Source organism: Drosophila ananassae, chromosome XR (genome assembly GCF_017639315.1).
Source record: "Drosophila ananassae strain 14024-0371.13 chromosome XR, ASM1763931v2, whole genome shotgun sequence".
NCBI classification, from domain to species: Eukaryota; Metazoa; Arthropoda; class Insecta; order Diptera; family Drosophilidae; genus Drosophila; species Drosophila ananassae.
In genome coordinates, this window is record NC_057932.1 from 81,071 (window position 1) to 98,180 (window position 17,110).

Genomic DNA, 17,110 nt, shown 5'->3' on the forward strand with positions numbered 1-17,110 from the left:
AAGAATATATTCACTTACGAGATGCTGTTGCTGGAAACATCGATGGAAATTTAAATCCCAATGACATCGGTAATGCTTTCATTTTACCTTCAAGCTACATCGGCAGTCCTCGGAAAATGCAGGAATACATACAAGATGCGATGACTTACGTACGTCATTACGGCCGACCGGATTTATTTATTACATTCACATGTAATCCGAATTGGGAAGAGATACAATCTTTACTATTGCCAGGAAAACAAGCCATTCATCGTTATGATTTAACTGCACGGGTGTTTAAACAAAAATTGAAATCATTAATTGATTTTATTGTTAAATATTAAATTTTTGGTATCACACGTTGTTGGCTGTATACGATAGAGTGGCAAAAGCGAGGTTTGCCTCATGCCCACCTTTTGTGTGTGACTTAAAGATAGAATCCGTCCTGAAAAAAATCGATCAAATAATTTCAGCCGAAATTCCAGACCCATTAATTTATCAAGAATTATTTGATATTGTCACCAAACACATGATCAATGGACCATGCAGTGCTTTCAACATGACGTCACCGTGCATGGAAAATGGAAAATGTAAAAAAAACTTCCCAAAGCCGCATACGAATGACACGATCACGGATATTGATGGTTATCCAATGTATCCCCGCAGAAGTACTGAGAATGGTGGCCACACATTTACAATGCGACTGCCGAACTTTGCAAATCAAGTTGACTTTGATAATCAGTGGGTGGTACCATACTCACCACTAATTTCAAAAACTTACAAAGCTCATATCAATGTTGAGCTTTGCAGTTCTGTTAAATCAATTAAGTATATTTGTAAATATGTAAACAAAGGCAGTGATTTGGCCATATTTGAAGTACAAAACATGAATAAAAATTACGAAATAGCACGATACCAAATGGGCAGATACATTAGCAGCAATGAAGCTATTTGGCATATTCTCAGCTTTCCCATCCACGAAAGAGATCCTGCTGTCCAACATCTGGAAAAAGGAAAAAGGCTAGCTCCAGTGAAATCTTCGGCAATGAGTCCATCGACTCCGAGCCCGGAGAAGTAAAGCACAAGCCTTTACTCTGACTTCGACGACGAACCGAAAACTCATTCAAAGGCCACAAAGAAGTATGCCCCCAAGAAGGCCCGCAAAGATATAAAGCCACCTCCTGTGTTCATAACCGACGTGACCAACATCAAGTCCCTTTCCAAAGCCATCTCTGACGCCCTAGGCGAAAAAATAGTGATTACCTACAAGGCAAGTCTCAACAACATCATAAGGGTTATGACTCCAGACAAAGACTTAGTGAATACTAAGCTGGAGAACTACTTGACCAAAAACAAGAAGCCATTCCATACTTTTCAGCCCCGAGACGAATAGTCGTAAAAGGCCTTCACCACTCTTCTGATCTGGAGGATATCAAGGAAGGATTCAGCTTCTATAAGCACAAAGTTATATAATAATCCCACCCAAAGAAGAATGAAGAGGCCACTTAACTTCTTCCATGTCTTAACGTGGATCTCCAGCTATTTAAATGGAAGAACACAGAGAGTCTTATTTAAAAATCAATACTACCGCTTAGTCCGTGCCACATCTGGAGTCCCTCAGGGAAGCCATCTTGGCCCATTACTATTCACTCTTTTTATTCACTCTTCCTAACTATTTCTAGGTTAAAAGGCTGTACAGTACTGTGGTTACGGTTGAGCCACCATTATAATTTAACGATGTGCATCAATACTACCGTTGCCAGGCGGTCGGTCGTCGATCAACTTGAGCCAGGTGACCCTCAATATAACCTGTGGCCGGTCATCAAAAGCATCAGACGACCTCTGAAAAGGATGCCAGCCGTGCAGAGAACTGGCGGCAGATCGAAAATGGACAGGGCCAACTCTTTTGCTGAAGACTTCGAAAGTGTCTTTACGACCTTCAGTCGCTGCGCATTGGGGGATCGGAGGATGCAGCTGAAACTGCCCGACAAGCTGAGCCTTCCCGGGATGCTGACCCGATTCGACCAGTCACAGCTGGAGAAACAGCAGAGCTAATCTCCATCATGAGCAACAACAAGGACGCGGGCGATACAATTGCATTAAAGCTGTTAACAGCTGATACCTAAGCCATTTAAACCTGAAGCCAATCTCGCCGATTACCGTTCAATAAGTTTACTGCAAATGCTCTCCAAAATACTCGAAAGAGTATTTTTGAGCAGATCATTGCCGGTACTGGACGAGGCTAGACTGATCCCGAATCACCAGTTTGGCTTCAGTCGGCGACATGTCTACCAGGACAATTGCACCATTACCGAGGTCCTCTGAATTAATGACGAGATCCAGAGAAGCAGCGCACGCTTTATTCAGAGGCTCCATGATCGCCACAACCTGTCTGCCATCTCCGTGCTGGACAACAGCAAGCTGTAAAAATCATGTACTTTAATTCACTTTAAATCTAACAAATTAAATTACTCAATTATAATGTACTGCTACTGATTAGTTAAGTACCTGTCGATACATTTAATGTTTATCCATAAAGGACAGTTTTAAATAAAAATGCCCCGCTATTAATATTCTTTACTGAAATCTGGTTAAATATTAAAACAGCGAATCGTATTTTCAGCGCGTCATTTTTTTAACTTTTTGTCGGATCACCAAAGGGTTAACTCCGTTTGTGCCTTCAAGGAAGCTATCTCGGTCCGTTACTCCCTACCCTTTTCCCCAATAGAAACGAATCTCTTTCTATTTTCTGTTAGGGGACAGTAGATATGTATTTTCTGTTATCATAGTAGACTCTCAGTAATAAACCTACCCACCTTAAAAATTCATGGAACGATTCTGGATGTCGTTTTTCTACATAACCTTATGAGTGGTGATTTAGATATCCAGCATCTACTAACGCGCTTTCATCTTAACGTTCCTAATAGAAGGACTAGAAATTCTAGTCCTCTGTTTCTTAGACATTGTAATTTAATATATGTCCAGCATGACCATCTTAGGATTTTTTGTTCGAACACCAATGGCCTCTGCCGCATTAAATCGCTTTCCCTTGCTTTAAATCTAAAAAATGGAATCTACATTTCCTACGACGGCACAGCAATCCTCGTTAGCTTTGTAACTATTCTATCCGTTTAATAACTCGGACCTATCCCCGCGTTTCGAGCATTTTAAAAATATCAAAGCCTGGCAGCAAGGCAACTCTGACAACTGCTTGATTTTTGTTTCCATTTTCACAATTTAACTCGTTTCCTCTCTTGGTTTATCCTTGGCTACATTGCTAATGTAGCTAAAGCGGGCCATCCACAGTTGAATTCGTTTGACGAACTGTTCCTCGAACCAAAATGTAATTTCCATATCGCTCACCATTGAGCACCAATTCCAATATTTAAGAGCATAACTAAGAACTTGAGTGCAGAAACCCCACCAAAGCTCCCAAAATCGCATGCGCTACTAATAACAAAAAAGTACATATGAAACTGTGAAACAAACGAACAAGAATAAATGCCGTTGCAGCTAAACATATTATGATTATTTTAATCGTCTCAGTTGGCGTCCTAATTTTATGGTACACCTGGCCTTGAATTTTGAATGTAGTTTTAAAATTTCGTCAATCGGATGCACGATCAAAAATTTTAGTTGCCCCAAATGACGTCATTTGAAAGCAAGAATTAAATTTGCGTATCTTACGCAAAAATAATTTGGAATCATCTGAATTGCCAGTAAGAAGGGATAATAAAGGCTCCGGCGGAGCGGGTAGAGGTGACAGCCTGATGCGCAGCACTTGCCGGCTGCTTCATTCCGAAATTTCAATGCCTGACAATATTGACATACTTTATCCATTCCACCGATAGCTATTTTTGAATGCGTTGAGTAGTTAATATCTGGGGCATATTCAAAGGCAAGCCGAACGAATGATGCACGTGGTAATGAGCGGCTGATGGCTGATCCGTTGCCTTCGAAGATCTAGTACTCGTACTGTACCTATGTTTCGTTCTCGTGCCGCTCTTATTCTCGTAATATTCTGTTGCAGACGTTCGTCACGGTGTTCTTGAGATTCTTGTGCACGACTTTCTGCACTCCTGATTCTTTGAGCTGCATTCATTGTTTCGATTTGTTGTGGTAATTGCTGAGCTCTTTCAACACGTTTGCGTCGTGAACCTCTGCTGCTCGCGTTGTTGAGGTTCGATTTTTTCGGTGGCATATTCACTGTATTATCTTCAATTTAATTTACACCTCAGTCTAAGTAACATATGATACCAAAAATTTAAACGGTATTTCGTTCACTATTCACCGAGTCAGCTTTTCGGAGCTGCGAACGCCATCTGTTAGGATCATACGGTATTTCGTTCACTATTCACAGAGTCAGCTTTTCGGAGCTGCGAACGCCATCTGTTAGAATCATTTGGAGTTAACAAATAATTGTGACTGTCAAATAATAACAGACAAAGAATTATCAATAAATTAAAATTGCGACTATAATTTGAGATTTAAACTATCCTATCTCTCAAGTTGGATCATGGTGTGCGAATTTTATTATAATCGGTTAAGTGGTTTAGGAGTCCATTAAAGACAAACATTGTGACATGAGATTTATATATATTAAGATATCCGTTTCGGTAAGCGTTGTGCAGTGCCACATTAGGGCATTTCTACGGATTAAGTAAAATGTTCCAATCCAAGTATAGTTCTGCTTCTTTGTTTCTTTTAGATATTTAGATATTAATTTCCTTAATTATTTACAGTTAATTTTCGACAATGATTTTTACTTATCTGTTAACACCTGTGCTCTTCTTTGTCTGTCTCGCTCTCTCCCCTGTTCTAACTAACGCTCCCTATTTTGTAGCAACCGTTTCGGTTTAGTAGTCGAAGGTTAATTTTTATTGGAAAACTATTTATCAAAGATGAACGAGCATAAAAGATCATATTTTATGCTTGTTAAAATCAAACAATAAGTCGATTTCACCGTCCCAGGCCAGCTTATTGTGTTGGCTGTGAGAATGTATCTCTCACGCCAAATTTGCTGGCTTCACTGCAAATATCGTTTCACTGGATATACTGTGTAGTAGGATGAACTGCTATCGTTTATACGAGACACAAAAAATTTGTTTAAAGAGTTGATCCTTGGTTTTCAAAAAATTAAACTTCAATTTAGTTTCCTTAAGCTCTTAAATGAGTTTCATTAAAGATTCGCAACTAGGGATGTTGCAGCTCTAGAGATCGCTGGGCTCAGGCTCCACCAGCAATCTTGCACCCACTCATTTCCCTTACCACCCCAAGGGCAGGAACAGTGAAAAAAAATTTGGCCCCCGAATTTTCCGTTGATCCATCCACTCAAAATGGTAGCACACCGTCCGGATCGACCTTAGCACCAAACGCTTACATGTGATTCCATCTGTATCACAAACACTTGTTTTACGACTTGCCCCTGAGAAGTATATTATGAGATTGACACCTCGACTCATATAAAACCAAATCAAAGGCTGTGATATGAGTGAAAGATATCAAAATACGTGTCCCATTGCCGATGTTTGGGACGGTCTGTTTTGTCTAGCTTCTAGCTGGAGAACATATTTTTACAAAAACATCGGCCGAGTACATTTAAGAAAAAAAAAAGAGTTTGTTTCTCTTCACCACTCTTACCTATCAAAATTGTAGGGGCTTACACATTAAGCTTTCTAGACTCCATTTTGATAGTTCTTATTTGTGTTACATATTCTTTAGTCACAGAGATGGAATATTGTTTCCTCCGTGTGGGAGCATAAATGCAACAAGTTGCACATCAACTTGTGACAGTGACACTCCCAGTTTTGTGGAAAAACACGATTTTCCGAGAGCAATTTAAAACACATGCGTGGAAAATTTCAAACCGTTTTGCCTAGTCGAACTTTACCCAAGTTGCGAACCGCTGCTAGTTTTTGCGGAGTTACGACCTCCCAAAGCTTAAAAGTGACAAAAACCACTCCACAGTATGCAAAGCAAAATTGTACTGGCAAGCGCCTCCCCGTTAACCCAAAGCGCGGCCGCCTAGGAAAAAGGCCAACTCCAGTGAAATCTTCGGCAATGAGTCCATCGACTCCGAGCCCGGAGAAGTAAAGCACAAGCCTTTACTCTGACTTCGACGACGAACCGAAAACTCATTCAAAGGCCACAAAGAAGTATGCCCCCAAGAAGGCCCGCAAAGATCCCATCTCTGACGCCCTAGGCGAAAAAATAGTGATTACCTACAAGGCAAGTCTCAACAACGAGACAGACAAAGAAGAGCACAGGTGTTAACAGATAAGTAAAAATCATTGTCGAAAATTAACTGTAAATAATTAAGGAAATTAATATCTAAATATCTAAAAGAAACAAAGAAGCAGAACTATACTTGGATTGGAACATTTTACTTAATCCGTAGAAATGCCCTAATGTGGCACTGCACAACGCTTACCGAAACGGATATCTTAATATATATAAATCTCATGTCACAATGTTTGTCTTTAATGGACTCCTAAACCACTTAACCGATTATAATAAAATTCGCACACCATGATCCAATTTGAGAGATAGGATAGTTTAAATCTCAAATTATAGTCGCAATTTTAATTTATTGATAATTCTTTGTCTGTTATTATTTGACAGTCACAATTATTTGTTAACTCCAAATGATTCTAACAGATGGCGTTCGCAGCTCCGAAAAGCTGACTCTGTGAATAGTGAACGAAATACCGTATGATCCTAACAGATGGCGTTCGCAGCTCCGAAAAGCTGACTCGGTGAATAGTGAACGAAATACCGTTTAAATTTTTGGTATCATATGTTACTTAGACTGAGGTGTAATTTAAATTGAAGATAATACAGTGAATATGCCACCGAAAAAATCGAACCTCAACAACGCGAGCAGCAGAGGTTCACGACGCAAACGTGTTGAAAGAGCTCAGCAATTACCACAACAAATCGAAACAATGAATGCAGCTCAAAGAATCAGGAGTGCAGAAAGTCGTGCACAAGAATCTCAAAAACACCGTGACGAACGTCTGCAACAGAATATTACGAGAATAAGAGCGGCACGAGAACGAAACATAGGTACAGTACGAGTACTAGATCTTCGAAGGCAACGGATCAGCCATCAGCCGCTCATTACCACGTGCATCATTCGTACGGCTTGCCTTTGAATATGCACCAGATATTAACTACTCAACGCATTCAAAAATAGCTATCGGTGGAATGGATAAAGTATGTCAATATTGTCAGGCATTGAAATTTCGGAATGAAGCAGCCGGCAAGTGCTGCGCATCAGGCTGTCACCTCTACCCGCTCCGCCGGAGCCTTTATTATCCCTTCTTACTGGCAATTCAGATGATTCCAAATTATTTTTGCGTAAGATACGCAAATTTAATTCTTGCTTTCAAATGACGTCATTTGGGGCAACTAAAATTTTTGATCGTGCATCCGATTGACGAAATTTTAAAACTACATTCAAAATTCAAGGCCAGGTGTACCATAAAATCGGTTCACTGATGCCTGATAACAATCCGAAATTTCTTCAAATTTATTTTATGGGCGATTGTGAAGAGCGCGTGACGACTCGGTGCCTGTATAATTTTATTGAACAAGCAGAGGAAAGAGAAATTGTGATATTATTAGAAAATTTTTTAGAAGATCGCAATCAACAAATTCAGTTGATCAAAAGAGTTTCGCCACGACTGCGAAATGACAATTATCAAATCGTCATAAAAGCCGACAAAGTACCATTAGGTGAACATGCTGGTAGATTCAACGCTCCAACTGTTGATGAGGTTGCTGTTATCATGGTTGGTGATCCAGTTGACAAAAGATCTATAAAAATTACACGGCGAGACAACACTGTTAGTACGATTTCGGATTTACACCGTTCATATGACGCACTACAATATCCATTGATATTTTGGCAAGGACAAGATGAATATCACCTTAATATAAAACAGTATGATCCAAATACCGGTAAATTTGACAATTATCTTTTTACTTTCTTACTGTATGTAAACATTTTAATTTCGCATTGCATTTAATTTTTTATTTTCTTAGGTGATTACAGAAATAAGAAAGTTAGCTCAATGAACTACTACGCACACCGAATAATGGTTAGACAACGTCAAGACAATTATATCCTTCAATATCGTCAGCTGTTCCATCAATACATTGTTGATATGTATGCTAAGGTCGAAAGCGAACGCTTGCGATTCCTTCGATTCAGCCAGACAAAACTAAGATCGGAAGAATATATTCACTTACGAGATGCTGTTGCTGGAAACATCGATGGAAATTTAAATCCCAATGACATCGGTAATGCTTTCATTTTACCTTCAAGCTACATCGGCAGTCCTCGGAAAATGCAGGAATACATACAAGATGCGATGACTTACGTACGTCATTACGGCCGTCCGGATTTATTTATTACATTCACATGTAATCCGAATTGGGAAGAGATACAATCTTTACTATTGCCAGGAAAACAAGCCATTCATCGTTATGATTTAACTGCACGGGTGTTTAAACAAAAATTGAAATCATTAATTGATTTTATTGTTAAATATTAAATTTTTGGTATCACACGTTGTTGGCTGTATACGATAGAGTGGCAAAAGCGAGGTTTGCCTCATGCCCACCTTTTGTGTGTGACTTAAAGATAGAATCCGTCCTGAAAAAAATCGATCAAATAATTTCAGCCGAAATTCCAGACCCATTAATTTATCAAGAATTATTTGATATTGTCACCAAACACATGATCAATGGACCATGCAGTGCTTTCAACATGACGTCACCGTGCATGGAAAATGGAAAATGTAAAAAAAACTTCCCAAAGCCGCATACGAATGACACGATCACGGATATTGATGGTTATCCAATGTATCCCCGCAGAAGTACTGAGAATGGTGGCCACACATTTACAATGCGACTGCCGAACTTTGCAAATCAAGTTGACTTTGATAATCAGTGGGTGGTACCATACTCACCACTAATTTCAAAAACTTACAAAGCTCATATCAATGTTGAGCTTTGCAGTTCTGTTAAATCAATTAAGTATATTTGTAAATATGTAAACAAAGGCAGTGATTTGGCCATATTTGAAGTACAAAACATGAATAAAAATTACGAAATAGCACGATACCAAATGGGCAGATACATTAGCAGCAATGAAGCTATTTGGCATATTCTCAGCTTTCCCATCCACGAAAGAGATCCTGCTGTCCAACATCTGGAAAAAGGAAAAAGGCTAGCTCCAGTGAAATCTTCGGCAATGAGTCCATCGACTCCGAGCCCGGAGAAGTAAAGCACAAGCCTTTACTCTGACTTCGACGACGAACCGAAAACTCATTCAAAGGCCACAAAGAAGTATGCCCCCAAGAAGGCCCGCAAAGATATAAAGCCACCTCCTGTGTTCATAACCGACGTGACCAACATCAAGTCCCTTTCCAAAGCCATCTCTGACGCCCTAGGCGAAAAAATAGTGATTACCTACAAGGCAAGTCTCAACAACATCATAAGGGTTATGACTCCAGACAAAGACTTAGTGAATATTAAGCTGGAGAACTACTTGACCAAAAACAAGAAGCCATTCCATACTTTTCAGCCCCGAGACGAATAGTCGTAAAAGGCCTTCACCACTCTACTGATCTGGAGGATATCAAGGAAGGATTCAGCTTCTATAAGCACAAAGTTATATAATAATCCCACCCAAAGAAGAATGAAGAGGCCACTTAACTTCTTCCATGTCTTAACGTGGATCTCCAGCTATTTAAATGGAAGAACACAGAGAGTCTTATTTAAAAATCAATACTACCGCTTAGTCCGTGCCACATCTGGAGTCCCTCAGGGAAGCCATCTTGGCCCATTACTATTCACTCTTTTTATTCACTCTTCCTAACTATTTCTAGGTTAAAAGGCTGTACAGTACTGTGGTTACGGTTGAGCCACCATTATAATTTAACGATGTGCATCAATACTACCGTTGCCATGCGGTCGGTCGTCGATCAACTTGAGCCAGGTGACCCTCAATATAACCTGTGGCCGGTCATCAAAAGCATCAGACGACCTCTGAAAAGGATGCCAGCCGTGCAGAGAACTGGCGGCAGATCGAAAATGGACAGGGCCAACTCTTTTGCTGAAGACTTCGAAAGTGTCTTTACGACCTTCAGTCGCTGCGTATTGGGGGATCGGAGGATGCAGCTGAAACTGCCCGACAAGCTGAGCCTTCCCGGGATGCTGACCCGATTCGACCAGTCACAGCTGGAGAAACAGCAGAGCTAATCTCCATCATGAGCAACAACAAGGACGCGGGCGATACAATTGCATTAAAGCTGTTAACAGCTGATACCTAAGCCATTTAAACCTGAAGCCAATCTCGCCGATTACCGTTCAATAAGTTTACTGCAAATGCTCTCCAAAATACTCGAAAGAGTATTTTTGAGCAGATCATTGCCGGTACTGGACGAGGCTAGACTGATCCCGAATCACCAGTTTGGCTTCAGTCGGCGACATGTCTACCAGGACAATTGCACCATTACCGAGGTCCTCTGAATTAATGACGAGATCCAGAGAAGCAGCGCACGCTTTATTCAGAGGCTCCATGATCGCCACAACCTGTCTGCCATCTCCGTGCTGGACAACAGCAAGCTGTAAAAATCATGTACTTTAATTCACTTTAAATCTAACAAATTAAATTACTCAATTATAATGTACTGCTACTGATTAGTTAAGTACCTGTCAATACATTTAATGTTTATCCATAAAGGACAGTTTTAAATAAAAATGCCCCGCTATTAATATTCTTTACTGAAATCTGGTTAAATATTAAAACAGCGAATCGTATTTTCAGCGCGTCATTTTTTTAACTTTTTGTCGGATCACCAAAGGGTTAACTCCGTTTGTGCCTTCAAGGAAGCTATCTCGGTCCGTTACTCCCTACCCTTTTCCCCAATAGAAACGAATCTCTTTCTATTTTCTGTTAGGGGACAGTAGATATGTATTTTCTGTTATCATAGTAGACTCTCAGTAATAAACCTACCCACCTTAAAAATTCATGGAACGATTCTGGATGTCGTTTTTCTACATAACCTTATGAGTGGTGATTTAGATATCCAGCATCTACTAACGCGCTTTCATCTTAACGTTCCTAATAGAAGGACTAGAAATTCTAGTCCTCTGTTTCTTAGACATTGTAATTTAATATATGTCCAGCATGACCATCTTAGGATTTTTTGTTCGAACACCAATGGCCTCTGCCGCATTAAGTCGCTTTCCCTTGCTTTAAATCTAAAAAATGGAATCTACATTTCCTACGACGGCACAGCAATCCTCGTTAGCTTTGTAACTATTCTATCCGTTTAATAACTCGGACCTATCCCCGCGTTTCGAGCATTTTAAAAATATCAAAGCCTGGCAGCAAGGCAACTCTGACAACTGCTTGATTTTTGTTTCCATTTTCACAATTTAACTCGTTTCCTCTCTTGGTTTATCCTTGGCTACATTGCTAATGTAGCTAAAGCGGGCCATCCACAGTTGAATTCGTTTGACGAACTGTTCCTCGAACCAAAATGTAATTTCCATATCGCTCACCATTGAGCACCAATTCCAATATTTAAGAGCATAACTAAGAACTTGAGTGCAGAAACCCCACCAAAGCTCCCAAAATCGCATGCGCTACTAATAACAAAAAAGTACATATGAAACTGTGAAACAAACGAACAAGAATAAATGCCGTTGCAGCTAAACATATTATGATTATTTTAATCGTCTCAGTTGGCGTCCTAACAGTGTGTTCAATAATAAATAATTTGCATCATATTTATCATACATTTTATCATATTGTATATTTTTTATGGTAAGGCACCATAGAATGTCAAAAATAATACAAATATAAGAGTTCACATTTAATCACCAAATAACATCGCTCTATAGCAACCAGGGTCTAACGATTGTAACGATTTAAATTTTTTTCTTGAAAATAATCAAAAATAATATTTATTAGTTTACCCAAGGTAACCAAGGTCACATTATCGAAATGTTTTGATGGCAAACTATTTCAATGGTCAACGCATAACTTAGGACAATCGGCTGATGTTTAGGGAAGCTATACTATATGTATATTAATAGTTCCTTCCATCGTAAACACATATTTTATGTAAAATGTATGGTTTAATGCTTCTATACCCGGTACTCGTATATTGTAGTGGTGTGAATGTATGTAACAGGGAAAAGTAATCATCATGATCAAGAGCAACATCCGAGTCGATATAGTCATGAGGAGTTATAGACTTTTCATTTGCAATTAATCATTAATAATTTCATTCAAACTCGCTTTCTTTTATTTATAATGTTTTTTATTAATTCACAAAGACCTCTACTATTAATACGATGAGCTAATACACAAAGTAAAAGAACTGCCCATGCTTGAAATTTAAAAAATACTTACTCTGGTTCACATTTTATATAATGATCATTGGCATCGCGCCCACAATGCCCATTTATGGAACCCTTAGAGTTAAATTGTTCATAGCACTGTCTATCTGCAGCTGATCCGCCATAGCCCCATATAGCTTCGCATTGTAAACTTAAGGTCGGACAATTCCCCTGGAAACAATAACCTTAGAAAAAACTATAGTTAGGCATATTTCATAAAGTAACTTAAGTACAATGGTTTGCTAACCTGAGACTCCAGACTTGTTAATTCCACAAGGAGAACCATTTTTTTTATATTCGTCTGAAGGACATTGTCCCACTTCACCATCGCAATATTCAGGAAGATCGCATTCGTTATGAGAGTCTCGACATATGTAGTCCTTTGGACGCAGCTAAAAATAAAAATTTTATGCAGATTAAGTGTAGAACTGTTAATCTAGGAAAAGCTTCTTACACGACATTGGTCACAGCAAGCACCACTAGCACATTGGGCTTCTGATTTCAGCTTGCATGTTATACCATCGCAGCAGGGGTCCAATGCGCATTCTTCAAATGTTCCGCAGTCGCATTCCTCATCTTCTTCAATGACCTTATTTCCGCAATTTCGGCGAAGCTCAATCTAAAATTATAAAAAGGGTTTAAAACATCATTCTGCGTATTTTATTAATTTGATTATTCTTAAAAAGTTCAGTTCTGTCATTTGCACTTTCAAAAGCCAATTTTTTCAGGCGTTGGTGCCTGGAAAAAGGTCCCTGTACAGGGTTACAGACAAACCCGACAATCGTCGGCATTCACGCAAACGAGGCAATAAAAACCAAGGCGGCGAAGTTCACCTATTCGGTGGACTGTCGAAATTACAGTTTTAGTGGGCTACCGTCGGGGCATAACATGCTCTCGGTCGCCTGCCTGTTTATAACGGGGTTTTGGCAAGAGTGAATATAAGACACTAACATGTCTCGGCTCTTGAAAATTAATTGCCAGGGCTGGTACTCTGTTACGTGCGACGTGGGGCAGATGATGTGTAAGAGAAGCTGCGTTGTGGCCCTGTTGCAGGAACTACATCCGCCTACGGCGGAGTGCCTGGTTTGCCTGCAGAACCGACTGGGGCGTATGTGTGGGGATCCGTACCTTCACATGAATACTACTACGGAAATTCTCCAGGTGAATAGCAATCCTGTCATTCTTGGCCTTGGTTTAGTAAGAAGTCCAGGCAAACACCTGGCCATCCAAACTATGATCGGGGTGAGACGCTGACCGAATGTGTGGTTACCCAGGATGTGCAAGTTGTGAACGAACCTAGTGAGTGGTACACGTTCGACGATTCAATGGGGAGGAGCAACATCGATGTTTCCTTGCGAATGAGGCAGCGATGAGAGTGTGTACTTTTTTTAATGGAGTATATTGGGGGGGTCATGGCGTGAGTGATCACAATCTGATTGAAATTGTGGTGACCAGTACCGTGGCTCTGGATGCGAATGTTGTGGTTATGTGTGGCGCTTTTAACGAGCGAATTGGGCTCCTCATAGGCATTAAGTGAGACAAGACGCGACAAAAGTCCCGTTTAGTACCTTCTGTGCTGTGAATGTAGATAAGCATGTTGCTTGTCTGACTGGATGGGTGCGAAGGTTTGCAAGGTGACATGTTTGCAAGGATGTAGCCTTCAGGGGTTCATCTGTAGTCTATTTATATGAAACCTCATGATGGATCCCCTGCTGTGGCAACTTGAGCAGGTATGCAAGTGTATGCGGACGACTTGCTCATCATGGTTGAGGGCCAGTCGCGATCCAGGTTTGAGGCATGTGCTGCAGAGTGCTTGCGCATTGTTGGCAAATGGGGCAGCAGTGTCGGTTCCAACTTGGCAATAAACAAGAGGCTCACTTGTCATGCTCACGGCTTCAGTATGCGAAACAGGTTAAATACCTGGGCGTGACCGTTCGTGAACGGTTAAGCTTCGCACCACACCGTGCCAAAACTGGTTGGTCAGTACGGTTGGAAAATTGCCCGAGTTTTAAGGGGTGAATGGGTCGGGTCCTCAGCAGGAGAGCTGTCCGCACCATATATGGTGGACTTTTATTTCGCGCAACAGACGGATCACCTGTGTGGAGCGAGGCAGTCTTGAGAGTTACGGGAAGAATGAAAATTGTTAGTGTGCAGAAGGTGATTTTGTTGGGGTGTTTCCTGCCGGTCTGGCAAGCAAGATGGGATGAGAGTAAGTATGGGCGGCTCACTTACTAGTTCAATTTAAATGTCTCGCTTGTTGTCGACCGACCGGACTTTGGTTTTAACCTCAGTGTCGGATTCCTGTTGACTGGCCATGGATTGCTGAATGCATTCTTACATAATCGGCACTTGGCACGGGTGATAAGAAACTACGGAAATGGTGTTCCAACTCCGCCTTGTCACAAGCCCCTTAGGGGTTTTTGGGAACACAGTTGGGCGTTTTCGAGCGGTATGGTCACTGACCAGCAGTGATTGCCGCGGTTTGCCGAAGAGGAAGGAAAAGTCCTCGTCTCCAAACAGTAGGAACGCCATGATCATGAACATGGTTGATAAAAGTTTAAAACCTTATGATTTGGCCTCGGCCACTTCATAATATATTCCGAGCAGCCATGTACTTTTCTGTCAGTGGCCAACGACCCGTGACTAGAGTCAAAATCGGTAGTGTCCTTGGCACGGCGCCTGACCGGTGGCTGTAATAATTTCTGGTTCCACGGGAGCCAGAGCCAATGGATCTTGTTAGGTCCTGGCTATGGTTGAGGCCCCATTGGGAGCTACGTGGTGGTTGTAGTTTATTACCCAAATGCGGGTAGAGCCCTAAGGCGTGATGTTGCATTATACAACAGGGTGCCATGATCTCATGGATCGGAAGAGGTTTAGATAGGCCTCCATCCGAGGATTAAGTCATGACCCGAACAGATTGACTTCCATTCTGTATCCGGCGAGTCATGGGTCCAAAGGGGCGCTGATTGACGCATAGTTTAATGGGATTAAGCCAACGTGGCTGGTGCTCATATAAACCATTGTGACTTTCATGCGTATTAGCCAGTGCCTTATGATAGACTTTATTGATATACTGCAATAATGTCAGTTAAGGGAAAAAACCTTAATGTAACTTAGTAGACCTTAAATAGATCGAGTGGGCCAAATCAATTCAGGTCGATGTTCACAGCGTACTGCCTACTGGTTCTTTCTCCGGAAGGAGACGGTTAACAGTGCCCGCCTTTCCAGGTAATTCGTAGCGCAATTTGACTTGTGGTCCCTTGTGGTAAAGATATCTATCACAGTCACTTACTGTCCTGAAGTGGGATGAGAAGGAGTAAAGGAGGTCTTTTAGCGCTGTCAATAAGGGTTGACAATTTGCACTAAGATATGACCAATTAAGGTTGACCTTTTTTCCCATTTTGCACAATAAATAATGATCAAAAATTATCAACTTTCAGGTAGCATTATAAAAATCAAGGTAACGAATCTTGATTGCTTTTAGCTTAAATGAGAGAAGCATTTATTAACCATAATTCAACCTAAAAAAATGGAAAGTTTGGTTTGGGCATGTGCAGAAAAATTGATCTTGGCGAGGTGTCCATTTTCTTTTTCAACTAAAGTTGTAAAAAGTCCATAATCCTATCCCTTACCCTATTAACCTTAGAGTTGCTTTTGGACAGCTCCAAAAGATTTTGACGTTATTTGCCCATTTGGGGTTGGGCAAATTAATAGTCCATATATTTTGTATATTCTTGCAGGGTAATTTAATTTTGTCTATACATTAACTTGCATCGGTTAAGTCTGAGGTACGTATGCAGCAAATAACCTTGACTCTTTAATGTTCGTTTATTCAAATAACACTATATCATATAAAACAAGAAAGCAAAGCTAAGTTGATATACCCAATATTGATATACCTAAGTTGATATAACAAAAGAAGGATGTGTGCAAAGTTTCAACTCGATTGCTCTAAAACTGAGAGACTAGTTTGCGTAGAAACAGACAGACGGTCAGACGGACAGATGGACATGCTCATATCGACTCAGGAGGTGATCCTGATCAAGAATATATATACTTAAGACAAAGACGTGGGTGCAATGGTTTAAATCCGGGTGCACAAATTCTTGCGGTGTATGATGGTGCACGGGCTTAGTGGTAGCGAACTCGGACTCGGTATGTTTTTGTGTGTTCGGTGTAAAAAATCCGCGAGGGACCCATAGTGCGGTGCCATAAACCATTTCAGCTGGGCTCAGCCCGATGTCGTTTTTAACTGTTGTACGTAGACCTAGGAGGATAAAGTGCAGGAAACTGCTCTTGTTGATAGGATCCACGAAACCAAGGGAATTGCTGCGGGCCATCTTGAGAAGCGATTGATACTCGTAAGGCAGTATCGGTATCCGTTCGATGATGGTAGTGGTGAAGATGTTGATGAACGATGAAGATGTTGATGTGTTCGAAACGGACGTCGCTGGCGGCATACTCTCCCAGTGGCGATTTGGGGTGTCGTTGGATTTTGGATTTTTGACACGGGATGCAAGAGCGTACGATTTTAGCCACATCCAGTATTTACCGACCAATTTATTCGTCGCCTTAACTCCTGGATGGCTCAGCGAATACAGGGCTTGAACCACGGTTTGCCGTAGGCATCTGGACACGAACGGTCGTATCTGGTATCTTTGTCAGTACAATTAATTGCTTGTTTGAGCTTGAAAGGGAAAATTTGGTTAGT

At 40.8% G+C, this 17,110-nt stretch overlaps 1 protein-coding gene and 1 long non-coding RNA gene across 5 annotated transcripts in view; one reads left to right on the forward strand and one right to left on the reverse strand.

Annotated features, from left to right (window-relative positions):
• The window catches only part of LOC6495749 (disintegrin and metalloproteinase domain-containing protein 12), a 573,836-nt gene that overhangs the window by 70,821 nt on the left and 485,905 nt on the right, over positions 1-17,110 (reverse strand). For all 4 annotated transcript variants that reach the window (XM_044717324.1, XM_044717323.1, XM_044717322.1 and 1 more), the window contains 3 exons: positions 12,854-13,018; positions 12,647-12,791; positions 12,413-12,584 (listed from right to left, as the gene is read on the reverse strand). In XM_044717324.1, the coding sequence (XP_044573259.1) occupies positions 12,413-12,584; positions 12,647-12,791; positions 12,854-13,018 (482 nt within the window). The remainder of the gene's footprint in view (positions 1-12,412; positions 12,585-12,646; positions 12,792-12,853; positions 13,019-17,110) is intronic.
• On the forward strand, positions 7,672-8,197 carry LOC123257588. The gene is made up of 2 exons (XR_006507722.1): positions 7,672-7,941; positions 8,026-8,197. It is a non-coding gene; the product is annotated as an uncharacterized LOC123257588 (long non-coding RNA).